Source organism: Rhinopithecus roxellana, chromosome 5, assembly GCF_007565055.1.
Source record: "Rhinopithecus roxellana isolate Shanxi Qingling chromosome 5, ASM756505v1, whole genome shotgun sequence".
Taxonomy (NCBI): Eukaryota; Metazoa; Chordata; class Mammalia; order Primates; family Cercopithecidae; genus Rhinopithecus; species Rhinopithecus roxellana.
The window spans coordinates 163,933,311-163,951,538 of NC_044553.1; the positions used below are offsets into that span (position 1 = coordinate 163,933,311).

The 18,228-nt window shown below is 53.9% G+C and overlaps 3 protein-coding genes across 11 annotated transcripts in view; 1 reads left to right on the plus strand and 2 right to left on the minus strand.

Moving 5' to 3' along the window:
- The window catches only part of BRF1 (BRF1 RNA polymerase III transcription initiation factor subunit), an 80,088-nt gene that overhangs the window by 14,972 nt on the left and 46,888 nt on the right, over positions 1-18,228 (minus strand). For 7 of the 9 annotated variants that reach the window (XM_030930452.1, XM_030930455.1, XM_030930450.1 and 4 more), the window contains exons 6-10: positions 8,004-8,153; positions 6,766-6,859; positions 4,548-4,674; positions 4,200-4,239; positions 4,018-4,110 (exon numbers count right to left, since the gene is read on the minus strand). In XM_030930452.1, coding sequence (XP_030786312.1) covers positions 4,018-4,110; positions 4,200-4,239; positions 4,548-4,674; positions 6,766-6,859; positions 8,004-8,153 — 504 coding nt within the window. Of the gene's footprint in view, positions 1-4,017; positions 4,111-4,199; positions 4,240-4,547; positions 4,675-6,765; positions 6,860-8,003; positions 8,154-8,654; positions 9,068-14,027; positions 14,149-18,228 lie in introns of those variants that run through there. The other 2 variants (XM_030930457.1, XM_030930456.1) reach the window with 2 other exon arrangements.
- LOC115897493 (translation initiation factor IF-2-like) lies at positions 14,229-15,519 on the minus strand. Its single transcript, XM_030930459.1, has 2 exons — positions 14,812-15,519; positions 14,229-14,314 (listed from the first exon to the last, which is right to left on the minus strand). Exons 1-2 carry the CDS (start codon positions 15,481-15,483, stop codon positions 14,309-14,311), a joined length of 678 nt encoding a protein of 225 aa, XP_030786319.1. The 5' UTR covers positions 15,484-15,519; the 3' UTR covers positions 14,229-14,308.
- Positions 15,419-17,824, plus strand: BTBD6 (BTB domain containing 6). The gene is made up of 4 exons (XM_010376912.2): positions 15,419-15,830; positions 15,914-16,004; positions 16,108-16,226; positions 16,390-17,824. Exons 1-4 carry the CDS (start codon positions 15,457-15,459, stop codon positions 17,420-17,422), a joined length of 1,617 nt encoding a protein of 538 aa, XP_010375214.2. The 5' UTR covers positions 15,419-15,456; the 3' UTR covers positions 17,423-17,824.

An 18,228-nucleotide genomic window follows, 5' to 3' on the forward strand; every position in this document is an offset into this window, starting at 1 on the left:
GACTGCCGACTGCCACGCCACAACAGACAAGAACCAACCATTGATGGACTCAACATAATCACACCGTGAAAAAAGCCGAAGGGAAAACACACTGCGTGATCCTACTCGTACGGAATTCTACAGAACATAACTGATTTACAGTGACAAAAAGTAGCTCACTGGGTGCCTGGGGCGGGGCGGGCACTGACCAAGGGCCTGTGGACCCCGCAGGAGCCACAAATCTGTGGGTTTTCCTGGTTGTCGCTATGGCTTGACAGGTGTGTGCAGACGCCAAAGTTCAGAAACTAAACGGTGCATTTTAAACATGAGCAGTTTGTCATAAGGCAATTACATCGCAATAAAGCGGTTAAAAATCACCCAGTGGTGAATTTAAAAGACAGAAAAGAACTTTCATGGGAGGAACGTGAATCCTCCCCTTGAGCTAGGTGTTCATTTCTTGAAACTGCCTGCTGTTGCCACGAGTAGCTCTAAACTAACCTAATAATGCCGCACCCAATAGCTTAACGATGTACGGCCAATCATGAATAAATATTATTGTAAGCCAATGAGAATTCCTGACAAACAACTTTGTATCCATCCAATCACTATCCCTTTTTGCCTTTAAAAATCCATCTGTGGCTGGGCATGATGGCTCACTCCTGTAACCCTACACTTTGGGAGGCCAAAGTGCGCAGATCACTTGAGGTCAGGAGTTCGAGACCAGCCTGGCCAACGTGGCGAAACCCCGTTTCTACAAAAAATACTAAGATTAGCTGGGTGTGGTGGCTCATGCCTGTAGTCTCAGCTACTCGGGAGGATGAGACAGGAGAATTGCTTGAAACTAGAGGGTGGAGGTTGTGGTGAGCTGAGATTATGCAACTGTACTCCAGCCTGGGTGACAGAGTAAGCCTCCGTCTCCAAAAAAAGAAAAAGTCCATGTGTAACTGCTGCTCACCAGAGTGTATATTCAGGGCAATGAGATGTGTCCTCTCCGGCTGCAATCCTCAAGCTTGACCCAAATAAATTATGTATATTAATTTTGCCTCTGCTTCTTCTTTTAAGGTTGGCAAAACTCATCTTGAAACATCCCACTCTAGATTTTGTGTGTGTGTGTGTACTGGCGACAGGGTCTGGCTCTGCTGCCCAGGCTGGAATACAGTGGTGCAATCATAGCTCACTGCACATCGAACTCCTGGGCTCAAGTGATCCTCCGGCCTCAGCCTCCCGAGCAGCTGGGACTACAGGCGCACACTCCCACACCTAGCTAATTTTTAAATTTTTTGTAGAGATGGGGTCTTACTGTGCTGACCAGGCTGGTCTTGAACTCCGCTCAAGCAATCCTCCTGTATTCGCCTCCCAAAGTGCTACGATTACAGGCATGAACCACTATGCTTGACCCACTCTAAGTCTTAGATTACTTTCTTCCGAATGTGCTCCAGTGTAAAATTCCTGGCTAGCACTGAGTCCTGGAGGGGTCCCCGTGGTGAGGAATGGCTCCTTGGGGGAAAGCACCTGATCCCCAGAGAGCAGACGTCAGTGGGTAATGACCTCTGGACAGAGCAGCCTCTTAGAAACCCCTCCCCGGGCAAGTGGGCCCAGGCCGCAGGTGCCAGGAGCCTTGGGGGCTCCAGCTGCCACATTCCCTGGACATGCACATTCCCCAGACTGTTGGCTCTGCCCCAAAAGTACCTCCAGAGTTTGACCAGGCTGGGCCAGGTCTCTCACCCTGGGTTCCTGCAACAGCCTCCCCACCACCTGCCTCTGCTCTCAGTCCCTCTCGTGGCTCCTACTACCCCCAAGTGAAAAAACACAGTACAGAATACAAATCAAAAATAAAATTCTAAGCCCCACACCAACCAAATGGATCCCTTCTCTTGACCAAAGAGATTTCAAAGAAACCTGAAAAACTAGTTCAGACCACGATGGGAAGTGGGGGCGGGGTCAGACATGCCTCATTATACCCTCTTACACCCCCTCCCTTTGGAGTTCAGGAGCAGCTTATCAGCATTAACATCCAAACAGAGATCCGATGACTGACCAAACAGACCTTGTAGCAACAGATACCAAATTCCAACCTCACTCTAGTATAGCATCAATGACAGGTAGCAGGCCCTGAAAGAAATCAAAATACTTTACCCCAAAACATCTTTGACATATTTTGAAATGGCCCTGCAAAGCTGTTTTTTGCAGTGGAAACTCACATTTTTTTTCTTTTTCTTTTTTCTGAGATGGAGTCTCACTCTGTCACCCAGGCTGGAGTACAGTGGTGCAATCTCAGCTCACTGCAACCTCTGCCTCCCGGGTTCAACCGATTCTCCTGCCTCAGCCTCCCAAGTAGCTGGGACTACAGGCGTGTGCCACCACGCCCAGCTAATTTTTGTATTTTTAGTAGAGACGGGGTTTCACTATGTTGGTTAGGATGGTCTCAATCTCTTGACCTTGTGATCTGCCCGCCTTAGCCTCCCAAAGTGCTGGGATTACAGGCGTGAGCCACTGCACCTGGCAGGAAACTTACATTCTGTAGAGAATCCCCTTCCCTTTCCAGGTCTTTTTCTGATCCTGAAGAGATTTGCTGAGACTAGCATATTTTAAAGGTCTGAATAGGGGCCAGGAGCAGTGGCTCACACCTGTTATCCTAGCATTTTGGGAGGCCGAGGCGGGCAAATCACGAGGTCAGGAGTTCCGAGACCAGCCTGGCCAACACAGTGAAACCCATCTCTACTAAAAATACAAAAAATTAGCCAGGTGTGGTGGTGTGTGCCTGTACTCCCAGCTACTTGGGAGGCTGAGGCAGGATAATCGCGTGAACCCAGCAGGTGGAGGTTGCAGTGAGCTGAGATTGTGCCACTGCACTCCAGCCCAGGCGACAGGGCGAGACTCTGTCTCAAAAACAAACAAACAAAAAAGTTCTGAATAGGAAACATTTGTCCAGGGACGGTGGCTCATTCCTATAATCCCAACACTTTGGGAGGCCAAGGCAGGCAGATCACCTGAGGTCAGGAGTTCAAGGCCAGCCTGGCCATCATGGTAGAACCCTGTCTCTAATAAAAATACAAAAATTACCAGGGCGTGATGGCGGGTGCCGGTAGTCCCAGCTACTTGGGAGGCTGAGGCTCGAGTCACTTGAACCCGGGAGGTGGAGGTTGCAGTGAGCCAAGATGGCACCATTACACTCCAGTCTGGGTCAAAGAGAGAGAGTCTGACTCCAAAAAAAAAAAAAAAGGGCCGGTCGCGGTGGCTCAAGCCTGTAATCCCAGCACTTTGGGAGGCCGAGACGGGCGGATCACGAGGTCAGGAGATCGAGACCATCCTGGCTAACACAGCGAAACCCCGTCTCTACTAAAAAATACAAAAAAAAAAACTAGCCGGGCGAGGTGGCGGGCGCCTGTAGTCCCAGCTACTTGGGAGGCCGAGGCAGGAGAATGGCGTAAACCCGGGAGGTGGAGCTTGCAGTGAGCTGAGATCCGGCCACTGCACTCCAGCCTGGGCCACAGAGACTCCGTCTCAAAAAAAAAAAAAAAAAAGGAAACCTTTCCATTTATTGCCTCTAAGGGTGGCCACCTACAAGACTTCATCTATGTAATAAGCACCTTGGTCTCCACAACTCTCTTACCTTCATCTAGACACTTCTTTCTGTTGATTCCGGGTCTTTAGATAATACCTTAACTCTTTCAACCAATTGCCAATCACAAAACCTTTGACTCCACCTGTGACCTATAAGCCCCACTCACTGCTTTGAGTTGTCCCACCTTTCTGGATCAAACCAATGCACACCTCACAGGAGCTCTGCAGGGAGGGATGAGGTGGGGGCAACCTGTACCAACAGCCCGAGTGCCACAGCCCAGCGTGCAGCCCGAGTGTCTGAGGAGGAAGGAAGGTCATGGTGGGAGGCAGCCTCAACCCCCAGGGCTGTGCACATAGACCAGAGGACCCAGGAAGAGGGACAGGAGGGACAGGGCCAAAGGTCAGCTGGTGGGAAAGGTGCCAGCAAGGGGCACACAGACAGGTCTCGAGTTCTGAGACCAGGGCTGGACTCACCATCTTTGGCCAGGCTGGCCAGGCCCCCCTTGGCCTTTGGCCGGCTGTTTTCTAGTTCAATCTCAATTGCATCCTGGTAACTGGATATTTCACCTGAAGTCATAAGTTAAAAGCAAAAAGTCAGCACAAAATCAATTTTCCCAACAAAACAGAAGCATTGTATGGGAAGATCAGTTGGTTACCTTCAACCTCCTCCAGTTTTTTTGACAGGACTTGTTCAAGCTGAAAGGGAACAGGGCGAGAGGCTTCGTGAAGGGAGGCCCGGGTACACAGTGCAGCCTCCGGGGTGCCCCGTGGGCCCCAGGGACCACAGGCCGTTGGAACTTAGGGGTACGCAGCGGTGGAGGTGGAGCTATGGGTCTGTGTCCCCTACAGGAAGATGTGGCACTTCCCCGAGTCTGTGCGAGGTGTGTCCCGGAGCCTCGGGCTCTGGCTGGTCACAGCACTGAAGAGCGGCTGAGGCTCTGGGTGTGCAGCTTCCCTGCAAGGCTGACAAGCCCAGCACAGACAGACGCCAAGGCTGGCGCTACCTGCTTCATCCGCAGCTTCCTCTGCCCAGCCGTGTATGAGGGGGGGTCGCACTCCTCCTCCAGGTCGATCTTCATGAACTCATCGATGGTCAGCTGACTGGTGGGGGTGTCTTCAAATTCCGTGAGCCTAAAATGGAGCCGGACATGGGAAATGGAGCTGGCAGCTGTCAAAACGCCGTTTAAACTGAGCTGCCGGCTCGGCGTGGCTCACACCTGTGATCCCAGCACTTGGGAGCCCAAGGTGGGCGGACTGTTTCAGTCTGGGACTTTGAGACCAGCCTAAGCAACATAGTGAGACTCTGTCTCTACCCAAAAAAAAAAAATTAGCCAGGTAATTTTAGACCTGCAGTCCCTGCTACTTGGGAGGCTGAGGTCAGGGAGAATCACTTGAGCCCAGGAGGTTGAGGCTGTAATGAGCTGTGATAGCGTCACTTGCCCTTTGACCTGGGCAGCAGAGTGAGACTGTCTCAAAAAATATATATAAAAAAAAAAATAAAAGGTCAGGCACTGTGGCTCATGCCTGTAATCCCAGCATGTGGGAGGCCGAAGTGGTAGGATCACCTGAGGTCAGGAGTTCGAGACCAGCCAGGCCAACATGGTGAAACCCCGTCTCTATTAAAAATAGCAAAAATTAGCTGGGCGTGGTGGTGGGAGCCTGTAATCTCGGCTGCTTGGGAGGCTGAGGCTGGAGAATCGCTTGAATCCAGGAGGCGGAGGTTGCAGTGAGCTGAGATCGTGCCACTGTACTCCAGCCTGGGCGGCAAGAGCAAAACTCTGTGTCAAAAAAATAAAAAATACAAATAAAAACAAATAAATGAACTGTGCTTGCCAGACGTTCCTCCATGGGGCATGGCAGTCAGGCCTTGCTCCTCGGCGCCCAGGTCCCTTCTGGCGGCTTCTCTACCCCCACCTGATCCTGCCTGGACCTCTGCTCACTGGAAGAAAGGCCCACAGGCACCCTTAATCACTCACAGAGGACCCCAATCCTAGGTGGAAGACTCAGAAGGCCTGAAGACAGGAGGCTGGGCTAGAACCTCAGCACCTGGCAGTCGGGCAGGAAGGGGCTGCAGGCCTGTGAGCCATGGGGCTCAGTTCTTACGAACGCCTCTACACGCTACACAACCTCCAACATGCTTAATCAAAGGCTTTTTACAGAATCAACAGTCAGATGTTTAAGGTTAAATACTTTCCAGCTGCTTTTGGAAACTGCCACAGGACACAATCTCAGCTGAAAAACAGCAGCCGTGTGTTTAAGATTTGTGATAAATGTCACAGCAGTTACAGGTTGCAGCAACCCCACTGTCACATTTACCTTGCCAAAGTCTATGAAACGGGGCTGCCAGTGCAGGTGAGCTGTGAGGAACCCCAACAAATACCACCCAGCAAAGCAGGGGTGCAAAGCCCCGCCCCTGCCTGCCTGGCTTGCTGTGCCACTCATTTCAATTGATGCGGGGACCTCTGATGGAACTCCAGCTTCTCACTGGGAGAGGGGTCACCTGGGCTTTCAAAGTCCAGGACGGACCACACCAAAAAGGAGATGGACCAGATTTCTGACGTCAAAGACAGCCTCCTGCCTGTTTGTGACTCAGGGCAACTTTACACATCACCCTCCGCCTCAACTTAGAAACACAGGGATCAGGCCGGGCACGGTGGCTCACGCCTGTAATCCCAGCAATTTGGGAGGCCGAGGCAGGTGGATCACGAGGTCAGGAGTTCAAGACCAGCATGACCAACATGGTGAAACCCTGTCTCTACTAAAAAATACAAAAGTTAGCCGGGCATGGTGGTGCATGCCTGTAATCCCAGCTACTCGTGAGGCTGAGGCAGGAGAATCTCTTGTATCCGGAAGGCGGAGGTTGCAGTGAGCCAAGATCGTGCCACTGCACTCCAGCCTGGGCGACAGAGCGAGGCTGTCTCTCAAAAAAAAACAAAAAAAACCACAATAATAATAATAATAATAATAGGATCGGAGAAGGAGGATGCCTCCGCGGGACAGGGCCGGCCCCAGAAGGACTAGCAGGGAACTCTCTGGAGGGAGGCAAGGCATCCTGCCAGCATGTCCAAGCCGTGGTGTGATGGGGGCTGGGCTAGGTCCTGGCCAACAGCCAGGCAGGGTACAGCAGGGTCCTGGGAGGTGGTGCCTGCTCCGGCAAGCAGGCCTGAGCTGGACTGACGAAGCGTCTGCATGGTGCCCATGCCATGAATGAGAGCTCCCTACCTCTTCCGCAGCGTGGACTCACACACTTTGACCACACTGATGACCTCCTTCACAGTCCTCCTGAAGTCATGCATTCTGGCTGCAACTAGGAGTGCTAGAAAGCAACGAGACGGGACTCGTCAACCACGGCTGGGAACCAGGGCGACAGTGTATCTGTGGCCCAGGACAACACTGCGGATCCCGGTCAGGGAGATGATGACCTGGGAAGATGTGTCTGTGCCAGGGCAGTGAGATCCTCACTTGGCGTGGCTCGTCCTGAACAACGAGACCCTCTCTATCTTATGGTTGGTGGTGGCTGCATCCCATTCCATTTTCAAATACAAGAACAATTAAAATGAAGGTTTCCGAGAGCTTCACGTAATCCCTCAAAGCAAACAAAATAACTTTAAGATGACTGTGCAGGAAACACAGTTGTGATGGGAGCTGGGGATTTTGAGGATGTGGAGCCAGGCCAGGCGGGAAAGGGGCGAGGCCACAGCTGGCAGCTGACACAGGTTCACCAAGGCTACAGTGGGCCCAGAACCTCCAGAGCAAACATGGAGATCATGTGTGCAGATGGAACAGCTTCTCAGGTGGACTGAATTCTGCTGTCAGCAGAGTGCAGGGACGCTGGCACCTAGCCTGCTGGGAAGAGTGGACTCTGTGGGCATGAGGGTGAGGGCCCTGGTGAGGAGCAAGGGCCCTGCCAACCTGGGGCTCCAATTCCAGGGTTGGGGTAGTTGACCAGGCCACGGCCACATCCACCCACCAGCACCAAAGGCAAAGTGAGAGTTTGAGTGACAGCTGGAACCTGGGGGGCCACAGAGGTCCAACTAGAACAACCGCCCAGCTGGGGGTGGGGGATAGCCTGACAGCCCTGTGGTACCCTCATAAGCAACAATCTAGCATCTCAGACGAGAGAGGCCACACCACTATCTGCGTCAGGAGCCGGGCCCCACAAGACCACGGGCAGGGATGGCTGTGCAGCCGCACCCCAGAAGTAGGCAACCTGGGGTCAGGGCCACTCTGCCCTGAGGGTTCTGCCCCTTATGCCAGGACACACAGAGGCCAACCGGGCAGCCAGGAGGTCCTGGAGGGCTGAGGACCCCGGTGGGCCAGTCCAGCGTCAGCCACGGGAGGCTGGAGGCAGCTCTCAGTGCTCTGCAAACATGTGGCGCAGCCCACCAGCACTCAGGCATCAGGACAGTGTGACGCCAGGACCCAGGCCAGCAACCCCAGACGGGCAAGGCCCGCTGTACCTGCTCCGCAGAGGCCCGAGGGGCGCCGGCCTGTGTGCATCCAGTCCCGCTTCATCCTCTGTAGGAGCCTCAGGGCAGTCATGGACACCTCGTGGTTCTTCTCCCCGAATTCCAGTAGGTGCGCAAAGCGCGGAATATACAGGCACGGGTCTGCAGCAGACACAGCGCCTCAGTGCCCACCTCAATGTGCCATAGCATGTGCACAGGTGGCCCAGACAGCCCAGGGGTGGGGTGACCTGCACGCGTCTTTCCAGGAACCCAGGCCCCCCTGCAGTCCCCCTCCCCTGGACAAAGCCTCTCTGACCCTCAGCTGGAGCAGTCATGGCACTGAACCCAGGAGAGCCACTGGCCACCTGCTGCCAACCAGCCTGCTGCAGACACGCTGGGGCCAGGCAGCATGCCCCTACTGCATGGCTGCCCTGCTCAGGGCACAGAGGGGCTCACACCCAGCAGCCTTCCCTCCAGACCATGCTAACAGCACCACCCCCAACAATGGTCCCAGGACCCTTAGAGCAAGACAGGCGTGGGCTGGGCACCCAAGTCGCATCAGCTGACACTCATGGGTGAGAGGAGGACCCACTTCTGGCATCCCTACCAGCATGGCAGTGCCACTGGGGCTGTGTGTGCACACTGAGGTCTGGTGCTGCGCACCTCTGCCAGCACGGCACAGTGCTGCGGGGGACGTGCTCTTGTTGCCTGGAGCAGGACAGGCCGGGTGCTGCGCAGCCTGGGCCCTGATCGACTGCATGGACCCAAGCAGCGCTCCCCTACGCCGAGCACGAGGCTGTGATGTGACTCCACAGGGCCCTGCTGTGTCCCACCAGACTCAGGTGCCTATGACTTGCATCCCTTCATACTCATGATGCGGCCCCCCTTTCCAGCTGAGCGTTTCTGTAACACGAAGGATAAATGCTTGAGGTGAAAGATGCCGCATTTACGCTGATGTGAGTGTTACACACTACAGGCAGCATCCAAATACCTCATGTGCCCCATAAACATACGCACCCACCATGCACCCACAGCTACAGATAAAAACAAAGGATTTTTGGTGATTTGGCTGCTAAAACAGATATTATTCAGAGAAAAAAATCAAGATAATTTAAAATAACGTAATTGCTAAGATTTTTAATAATTTTCAGTAAGATAAAATCATCGGAGCTAGAAATAAAAAGAATGATAAAAAATACGGTTACTGAGCTGGGCGCGGTGACTCACGCCTGTAACCCCAGCACTTTGCGAGGCCAAGGCGGGCAGATCGCCTGAGGTCGGGAGTTTGAGACCGGCCTGACCAACATGGAGAAACCCCGTCTTTACTAAAAATACAAAATTTGCAGGGCATGGTGGTACATGCCTCTAGTCCCAGCTACTCAGGAGGCTGAGGCAGGAGAATCGCTTGAACCAGGGAGGTGGAGGTTTCAGCGAGCTGAGATCGCACCATTGCACTCCAGCTTGGGCAACAAGGGCAAAGCTCTGTCTCAAAAAAAAAAAAAAAACAAAAAAACAAAAAACAAAAAAAGAAGATATGCTTATAGACTGGGCAATATTGAGACGAAGTCTATACAAACATTTTTAAAAAAATTTGGCCGGGGCTGGGTGCTGTGGCTCACGCCTGTGATCCCAGCACTTTGGGAGATTCAGGCAGGTGGATGGCCTGAGCTCAGGAGATCAAGATCACCCTGGGCAACATGGTGAAACTCCGTCTCAACTAAAATATAAAAAATGAGCTGGGCCCACCTACTTGGGAGGATGAGGCAGGAGAATCGCTTGAACCCAGGAGGCGGAGATTGCAGTGAGCCAAGATCACACCATTGTACTCCAGCCTGGATGACAGAGTGAGACTCCGTCTCAAAAAACAAACAAACAAACAAACAAAAAATTAGTGGGTGTGAGGCTGGGTGTGATGGCTCACACCTGTAATCCCAGAATTTTGGGAGGCCAAGGCAGGTGGATTGCCTGAGCTTAGGAGTTCCAGACCACCCTAGGCAACATGGTGAAACCCTGTCTCTACTAAAATACAACACACACACACACAAAAATTAGCCGGTGTGGTGGCGGGCACCTATAGTCCCAGATACTTGAAAGGCTGAGACTCCAGAATTGCTTGAACCTGGGAGGTGGAGGTTACAGTGAGCCAAGATCATGCTACTGCACTCCAGTCTGGGTGACAGAGCAAGACTCTGCCTCCAAAAAAAAAAAAAAAAAAAATAGTGGGTGTGGTCTAGTCCCAGCTACTGAGGAGGCTGAGGCACACTGTACTCAGGCCTGGGTAACAGAAAAAAAAAAAAAAAAGAAAAAGATGTACAGATGGGGGTGGGACTTTGACGCTCATTAATTCTTGAAATAGAAAACTCAGTTCAAAGACACTGGAAAACATATCGATGGCTGGGCATGGTGGCTCACACGTGTAATCCCAGCACTTCGGGAGGCCGAGGAGGGTGGATCACCTGAGGTCAGGAGTTCAAGACCAGCCTGGCCAATACAGTGAAACCCCGTCTCTACTAAAAGCACAAAAATTAGCTGGGCGTGGTGGTATGTCCCTGCAGTCATCCCAGGTACTAAGGAGGCTGAGACAGGAGAATTGCTTGAACCCGGGAGGTAGAGGTTGCAAAGAGCCAAGATTGTGCCGCTGTACTCCAGCCTGGGCGACAAAGCGAGACTCCATCACACACACACACACACACACACACACACACACACACACACACACACAAAATTCAAGACAAGCCAGACAGAGTGGCTCATACCTACATTCCTAGCTACTTGGAAGGCCGAGGTGGCAGGACTGCTTGAGTCCAGGAGGTCAAGGCTGCATTGAGCCATGACTGTGCCACTGCATTCTAGCCTAGGTGACTAAGACCATGTTTCAAAACAAAAAAGACAAGCAAAAAGTGTGTTTTCAAGACAAATCCGTCAGTGACTAGGGTGGAGCGGAGGCGCCGGGCAGCGGCGGCACTGTGGGCAAACGCGGAGTGGCAGAGTGGCACAGGACAGGCATGAGCATTTCATAATGGAAAGGAAATTACGTGAGGCAGCCTGGAATGTGCAGGCGCAGTGACAGAGGAAGAATTAAATGAAGGAAAAGCAACGAAAACAGCCTTCCAAACCACAATAATGGGAGATTTTAACGTGGTTCTCTGAAATTTGACAGACTGATTAGGAAAAAAAGGCGAAGGGACGATGTAACACACATCACCACAGGCTCAATCTGACAAGGATGTTCTAAATTCTGTACCCCATGCAGTCATCACGCTTTTCCAGTGTCTGTGGGACAGTTATGAAAATAACCAGGTATTACAGAACAAAGAAACTCTCAATACATTTCACACGGGATGTGCCATTTGATCCCAAGTACCAAAAAAAAAAAAAAAAAAACCTAAAAACGAGCAAAAACAAGTAGTCCCCTCATCTCCAAACGCTATTAGAAATTAAAGTACAATCCTTTAGATAACTTTATTAACTTCAGCGCTTTGTATATTTAAGGAAGCAATAGGCCAGGCGCGATGGCTCACGCCTGTAATCCTAGCACTTTGGGAGGCCGAGGTAGGTGGATTGCCTGAGCTCAGGAGTTCGAAACCAGCCTGGACAACAGTGAAACCCCATCACTACTAAAAAATACAAAAACATTAGCCGGACGCGGTGGCATGCGCCTGTAATCCCAGCTACTCGGAGACTGAGACAGGAGAATCGCTTGAACCTGGGAGGCAGAGGTTGCAATGAGCTGAGATGGCGCCACTGCACTCCAGCCTGGACGACCGAGCAAGATTCCATCTCAAAAATAAATAAATAAATAAATAAAGGAAGCAATGAAATTAATGAACTAAGTCAAATAACAGAAAATTAAAAATTAACAAAATCAATTATTTAAAGTAGGCAAAGGAACTAATAAAGAAAAAGAAGCAAATAAATTACCACTGTAAAGAAAAGAATTAAAAAGTCCAACAGCCAGTAGGTCATGCTGACATGAAGACAGACCTACAGACCAACAGAACAGAACAGGACAGGACAGAACAGAACAGGGTCAGAAATGACAATGACGGGCAGGTGACTTTCAAAAAGGGTGACAAGAACTTCTTTCACAATGGGGAAAGAATGGTCTCTTCAATAAGCAGCGCTGGGAAAACTGGATATCCACTTGCAAATAAAGATAGACCCTTACCTTACATCATACACAAAAACTAACTCAAAACCGATTCAAGACCCAAACACAGACTTGAAACTATAAAACCCGTAGAAGAAAACACAGGGAAAGACTTTATGACATTGGTCTTGGCAAAGATTTCTCGAACATGACACCAAGAACAAGGGCAACAAAAGTAAAAATAGACAAATTGGATAACCTCAAACTAAAAAGTTTCTGCCCAGCAAAGGAATCCGTTAACAGAAATGATATCCTAGGGAACGGAAGAGAATATGTGCAAACCATCTATCTCATAAGGGGTTAACATCCTGAATATACAAAAAACTCCTACAACTCAGGAACAAAACTGATTAAAAATGGGCAAATTGCTCTTTTGTAATCCCAGCTCTTTGGGAGGCTGAGGCACGAGAATCGCTTGAACCTGGAAGGCAGACATTGCGGTGCACCCTCACCACTGCACTACAGCCTGGGCAACAGAGTGAGACTGTCTCAAAAACAAAGGCAAAGCCCTTGAACAGACGTTTCTCCAAACATGGCATGCAAATGGCCAACAAGCACGAGTAGATGCTCAACATCATTATTTATCAGGGACAAGCAAATCAAAATCACATGACACTACCTCATATCCATTAGGATGACCACTATCACAAACAAAGAAGAAAATGATGGCTGGGCGCGGTGGCTCACATCTGTAATCCCAGCACTTTGGGAGGCCTAGGCGGTTGGATCACTTGAGGCCAGGAGTTTAAGACCAGCCTGGTTGACAGAGTCTTGCTCTGTCACCCAGGCTGGAGTGCAGTGGTGTGATCTCAGTTCACTGCGACCTCCGACTCCCTGGTTCAAACCATTCTCCTGCCTTGGCCTCCCAAGTAGCTGGGATTACAGACGCCCACCACACCCAGTTAATTTTTTTTTTTTTTTTTTTGAGGTGGAGTCTCGCTCTGTCGCCCGGACTGGAGTGCAGTGGCCAGATCTCAGCTCACTGCAAACTCCGCCTCCCGGGTTTACGCCATTCTCCTGCCTCAGCCTCCCGAGTAGCTGGGACTACAGGCGCCCGCCACCTCGCCCGGCTAGTTTTTGTATTTTTAGTAGAGACGGGGTTTCACCGTGTTAGCCAGGATGGTCTCGATCTCCTGACCTCGTGATCCGCCCGTCTCGGCCTCCCAAAGTGCTGGGATTACAGGCTTGAGCCACTGCGCCCGACCCACCCAGTTAATTTTTATATTTTTAGTAGAGATGGGGTTCCACCATGTTGGCCAGGCTGGTCTCCTGGCCTCAGGTGATCCGCCCACCTTGGCCTCCCAGAGTGCTGGGATTACAGGCGTGAGTCAACACGCCTGGCCTACACTGTTTAACATATTTAAAAATCAAAGTGCAAAGGATGGCATCTAAGGATGAGAACTATTATTCACACACTCAACACCACCACACAGATCAAGACACTGACTACCTCTGGCGGCTCAGCAGTTCGATCCTGGCACCCCCTAGCCCCGAGGCAGCTGTCGCCCAGGTCTTGTGTGTTGCTGTAAGTTATTCCTTCTCACTGCGTTCCCCAAATGGACCCACCACAACGTATTGATCCTTTCTGTTGCTGATGGACATGCAGGCTGTCTCCACTCTGGCCATTTGTATTTCTCCTGGAAACTGTTTATGCCCGTTACCTTTTCCTACAGAAATAGATGGCTGGGACAGAAACCACGGCCACAGCAGCCAGTGTGTCTTTGCCACACATAGTGTGGGGTCCCACACTATGAAATCGCAGCTGTGGCCTCTGTGGGTGTGTCCTTGGTAGGTGCATCCACACACTTTCTCTTGGGACTTTCTGGACCCTCATGCATACGCTACGGCTTTCCAAAGGGCTTGGCCCGGCGGAGTTACACGCTCACCTGCAGCAGGTGACCTCCAGCTGCTCCGTGTCTCACCAACACTGGCGTGACAAGTCTCAAGTTCAGCCGCCTGGGGGCTCGGGCGCCCCATTCCCGGGCGAAATGATGTGTGCACTCTGGGTCATTGCATAGAGTCTGTTCACGTCCATTGCCCGTTTTTTTAAAAAGCTGGGTTGTCAGCTTTTTCCTTCCTGACTTGTAGTCGCTCATTAATCCTGGAGAGTCCTTCGTTGAAAATACGGCAAATATCTTCCGAAGGGGACTCTCCCAGGGAACATTTACTACAACTGTAACAACCAGAGACACAGAGCTCCTATTCACTGTTTCGCCCAGGACTGTGGTGACGGCTGCACCCATGACCCGAGCTGCTGGCTGCGTCCTGGGGGCTTTCCTGTATATGGGAGTTTTGAAAGTCTGAAGCCTGGAGGTCCAGAAGGTTCCATGTGTGTCCTTGGGGAGGAACTCTCCTGACAGCCAGGCCTCTGGAGCTTTGTCTGAACGCGACCTTGGCGTGCACCAGCTGCGCAGCCCAGGCCAGGTGACACAGTCTCTGAAGTCTGGCCTACTCATCGGCAAAGCCAGTGCCCACTGCCACGCACCTCCCAGGATTAGCTCCAGGCTAGGAGGCTAGAGGCCCCACAGGGAACGAGTCTGCGACTGCGATCCACAGGCAGAGCCACAGAGGCAGGGCGCGCCCTGGGGCCCAAGCTCCAAGGCTGCAGGCCCGGAGCCAGATCCTGACTTGCCCACCCGACCGCTGTGTGACCTTCAGCACGCGACTAACCTCTCTTTGCCCATTTCCTCGAGGAAAATGCGAGGAAATAGCAGCGCCTGCCCCTGTGAAAGCCCTCAGAGCAGAGTGGACCGCGCTCTCCGCGAGCGTTTGCTGCTGGCGTCTGCAGTAAGCTAAATCACGAAGCACCTGAACCAACGAGGAAGCCCAACGACCATCCGACAAGCCTCGGCCAGAGGCACAGACTCCGGAATGCAAACGGCCAACAAGCAGGTCCACCTGCGTTCCTAACCGAAAGATCGCTAACCAAAGAACGGGCGCAAGCACCTGCGCATGGCACTGCGGCTCTGGGGGCAGCCGTCTGCCAGAGCCGGGAGCCGCCTCCCACGGCGGCCTCTGCACGGCGCGCGACTCGCGCCGGTTGCGGGGCAGCGGCAGAAGCTCCAGCAGCTTCCAGGCTGTCGGGCCTGGGGGCGGGGCCGCGCGGCAGCGTCGTCGCGCGGGGCGCGGCCCTGACGCAGCGTGACGCGCCGGCGCCGCGGCGGGTACAGGCTCAAGCGGGCGGGACGGCGCCCCCTGCGGCCGGGCCTGGCCGGGCTGCGCTAGGCTGGGCTCGGGCAGGGTCGCAGGGTCGCAGGGGCGGGGGTGGCAAGGGAGCGGGTGGCAACCCCGCGGGTCGCAGCCCCGCCGCCGCCCATGCTCCTGCCCCTGGCCTGCCTGCATGGCCGCGTCGCTCAGTGCCTGACCTCCCTGCTTTTGCTTGCAGAGCCGCTCCCAAGGCCCCGGCGCGGTGCGAGGGCGCGGGGCGCGGCGTCCACAGGCGCCGAGGCCGCCCCCGCCGCCCCGCCCGCGAAGATGGCGGCGGAGCTCTACGCCCCCGCCAGCGCCGCGGCCGCGGACCTCGCCAACAGCAACGCCGGCGCCGCCGTGAGCAGGAAGGCCGGGCCGCGCAGCCCGCCCAGCGCCCCCGCGCCCGCGCCCCCGCCGCCCGCGCCCGCGCCCCCCACGCTCGGCAACAACCACCCGGAAAGCCCCGGCTGGCGGTGCTGCCGCCCCACGCTGCGCGAGAGGTGAGCCCGCCCCCCGCGGCCCGCGCCCCCGCGCGCGCCCCCGCTCGCGCCCGCGTCCCCAGCCCGTGCCTCTGCCTTTGCAGGAACGCGCTCATGTTTAACAACGAGCTCATGGCCGACGTGCACTTCGTCGTGGGGCCCCCGGGGGCGACCAGGACGGTGCCCGCCCACAAGGTGGGTAGCGACGACCCCTCTCGGAAGGCGTGCCCCGCCTGCCGTGTGGCTGCCCGCAGCCCGCGGGACAGCCAGGCTCACCGGCGGCGCTTTCTCCTCCCAGTACGTCCTGGCTGTCGGCAGCTCCGTCTTCTATGCCATGTTCTACGGGGACCTGGCGGAAGTCAAATCCGAAATTCACATTCCAGACGTGGAGCCCGCAGCCTTTCTGATCCTGTTAAAGTAAGTCCACTCTGTACAGGGGAAGGACGGGTGGGTCCATTCTAGGCGGCCTCCCGTGGCTTCTGAGGGGGAGCACACAGGAGCTGATGGACTCCTCTCCCAGGCCCAGCCCCGCAGTAGGTGCTTGGGAGCCAGCCCCTGACGCGGGCCTTGCCTCGCCTAGGTACATGTACAGTGATGAGATCGATCTGGAAGCTGACACGGTGCTGGCCACACTCTACGCTGCTAAGAAGTACATCGTCCCAGCATTGGCAAAAGCCTGTGTCAACTTTCTGGAGACAAGTTTGGAAGCCAAGAACGCCTGTGTCTTGCTGTCCCAGAGCCGGCTGTTTGAGGAGCCTGAGCTGACGCAGCGCTGCTGGGAGGTCATCGATGCACAGGCCGAGATGGCCCTACGGTCCGAAGGCTTCTGTGAGATAGACCGGCAGACGCTGGAGATCATTGTCACTCGGGAGGCCCTCAACACCAAGGAGGCAGTGGTCTTCGAGGCCGTCCTGAACTGGGCCGAGGCAGAGTGCAAGAGGCAGGGGCTGCCAGTCACCCCACGAAACAAGAGGCATGTTTTGGGGCGAGCCCTCTATCTGGTCCGAATTCCAACCATGACCCTAGAGGAGTTTGCCAACGGCGCTGCCCAGTCAGACATCCTGACTCTGGAGGAGACCCACAGCATCTTCCTGTGGTACACAGCCACCAACAAGCCCCGCCTGGACTTTCCCCTGACCAAGAGGAAGGGCCTCGCCCCGCAGAGGTGCCACCGATTCCAGTCTTCTGCCTACCGCAGCAACCAGTGGCGGTACCGCGGGCGCTGCGACAGCATCCAGTTTGCAGTGGACAGAAGGGTATTTATTGCAGGGCTGGGCCTGTATGGGTCCAGCTCTGGAAAGGCTGAGTACAGCGTGAAGATTGAGCTCAAGCGGCTCGGGGTGGTTCTGGCTCAGAACCTGACCAAGTTCATGTCAGACGGATCCAGTAACACCTTCCCGGTCTGGTTTGAACACCCAGTCCAGGTTGAACAAGACACCTTCTACACGGCCAGTGCCGTCCTGGATGGCAGCGAACTCAGCTACTTTGGGCAGGAGGGGATGACAGAAGTGCAGTGCGGAAAGGTGGCCTTCCAGTTCCAGTGCTCCTCAGACAGCACCAACGGGACTGGGGTCCAGGGTGGGCAGATCCCTGAGCTCATCTTCTATGCCTGAGGCGTCCAGGGAGGCTGCAGCAGATCGGGAAGTGAGTGGAGCAGAAGTCAATGTACTAACTGCTCTTAACCTTGTCTCTCTCTGACATGTAGTCAGCTGAAACTTGATTGTGTAAAGTAAAGGCCTTTTCCACACAGCCAGAGCCTGGGGATTGGAGTCGTAGGCATCTCTGGTACACTGGGGTGCACGCCTCAGGTGTAGGAAGATTTAGGGCACAAGACAGGCCCCAGATCCCCTCCCAGTGGCACCCATGCCACCTGCTTTGAGGAGTTGGATGTTCCTGCCACCTCTTGGATTCTAAGTGGTTCCAAGCTTAACTTGAGACCTTCCCTTCAAATCTAAAACCGGCAAAAAGTCACTTAAAATAGTGGACTTCTGTAATAAAGGTTGCCTAAAATAACACCTGCGTGTCAGTAAATGACTACAGGAGTTGTACAATGGGGTATTCTCTTTCTCATGCAACAGAACAGCTCCCATCCCGAGGAGAAAAGCTGTCATGCTGAACATGCTACGTGGTCTGGAGCAAACTGCACCCCAGTGAAGTCCATCCGTCCCCTGGCTGGCTTCTGGGCCACCCTGGGAAACACCAGGTGCCTGGTTGTCTCTATGTCCTAAGGCATCACTAGCACCTCAGAGTCCTACCCTATGAACGGACTGTGGGGGGAGCATTCTGCTGGGCCCAGCATTCTGGATCCCTGGGGACACAGTGTCACTAGCTGTGACACTGCTGCAGGACAGCCTGTTGCAGGAGTGAACTATAGGGTGTAGCAAGCTCTCCCACCCCTTGGCCTCTGTCCTCCCACTCT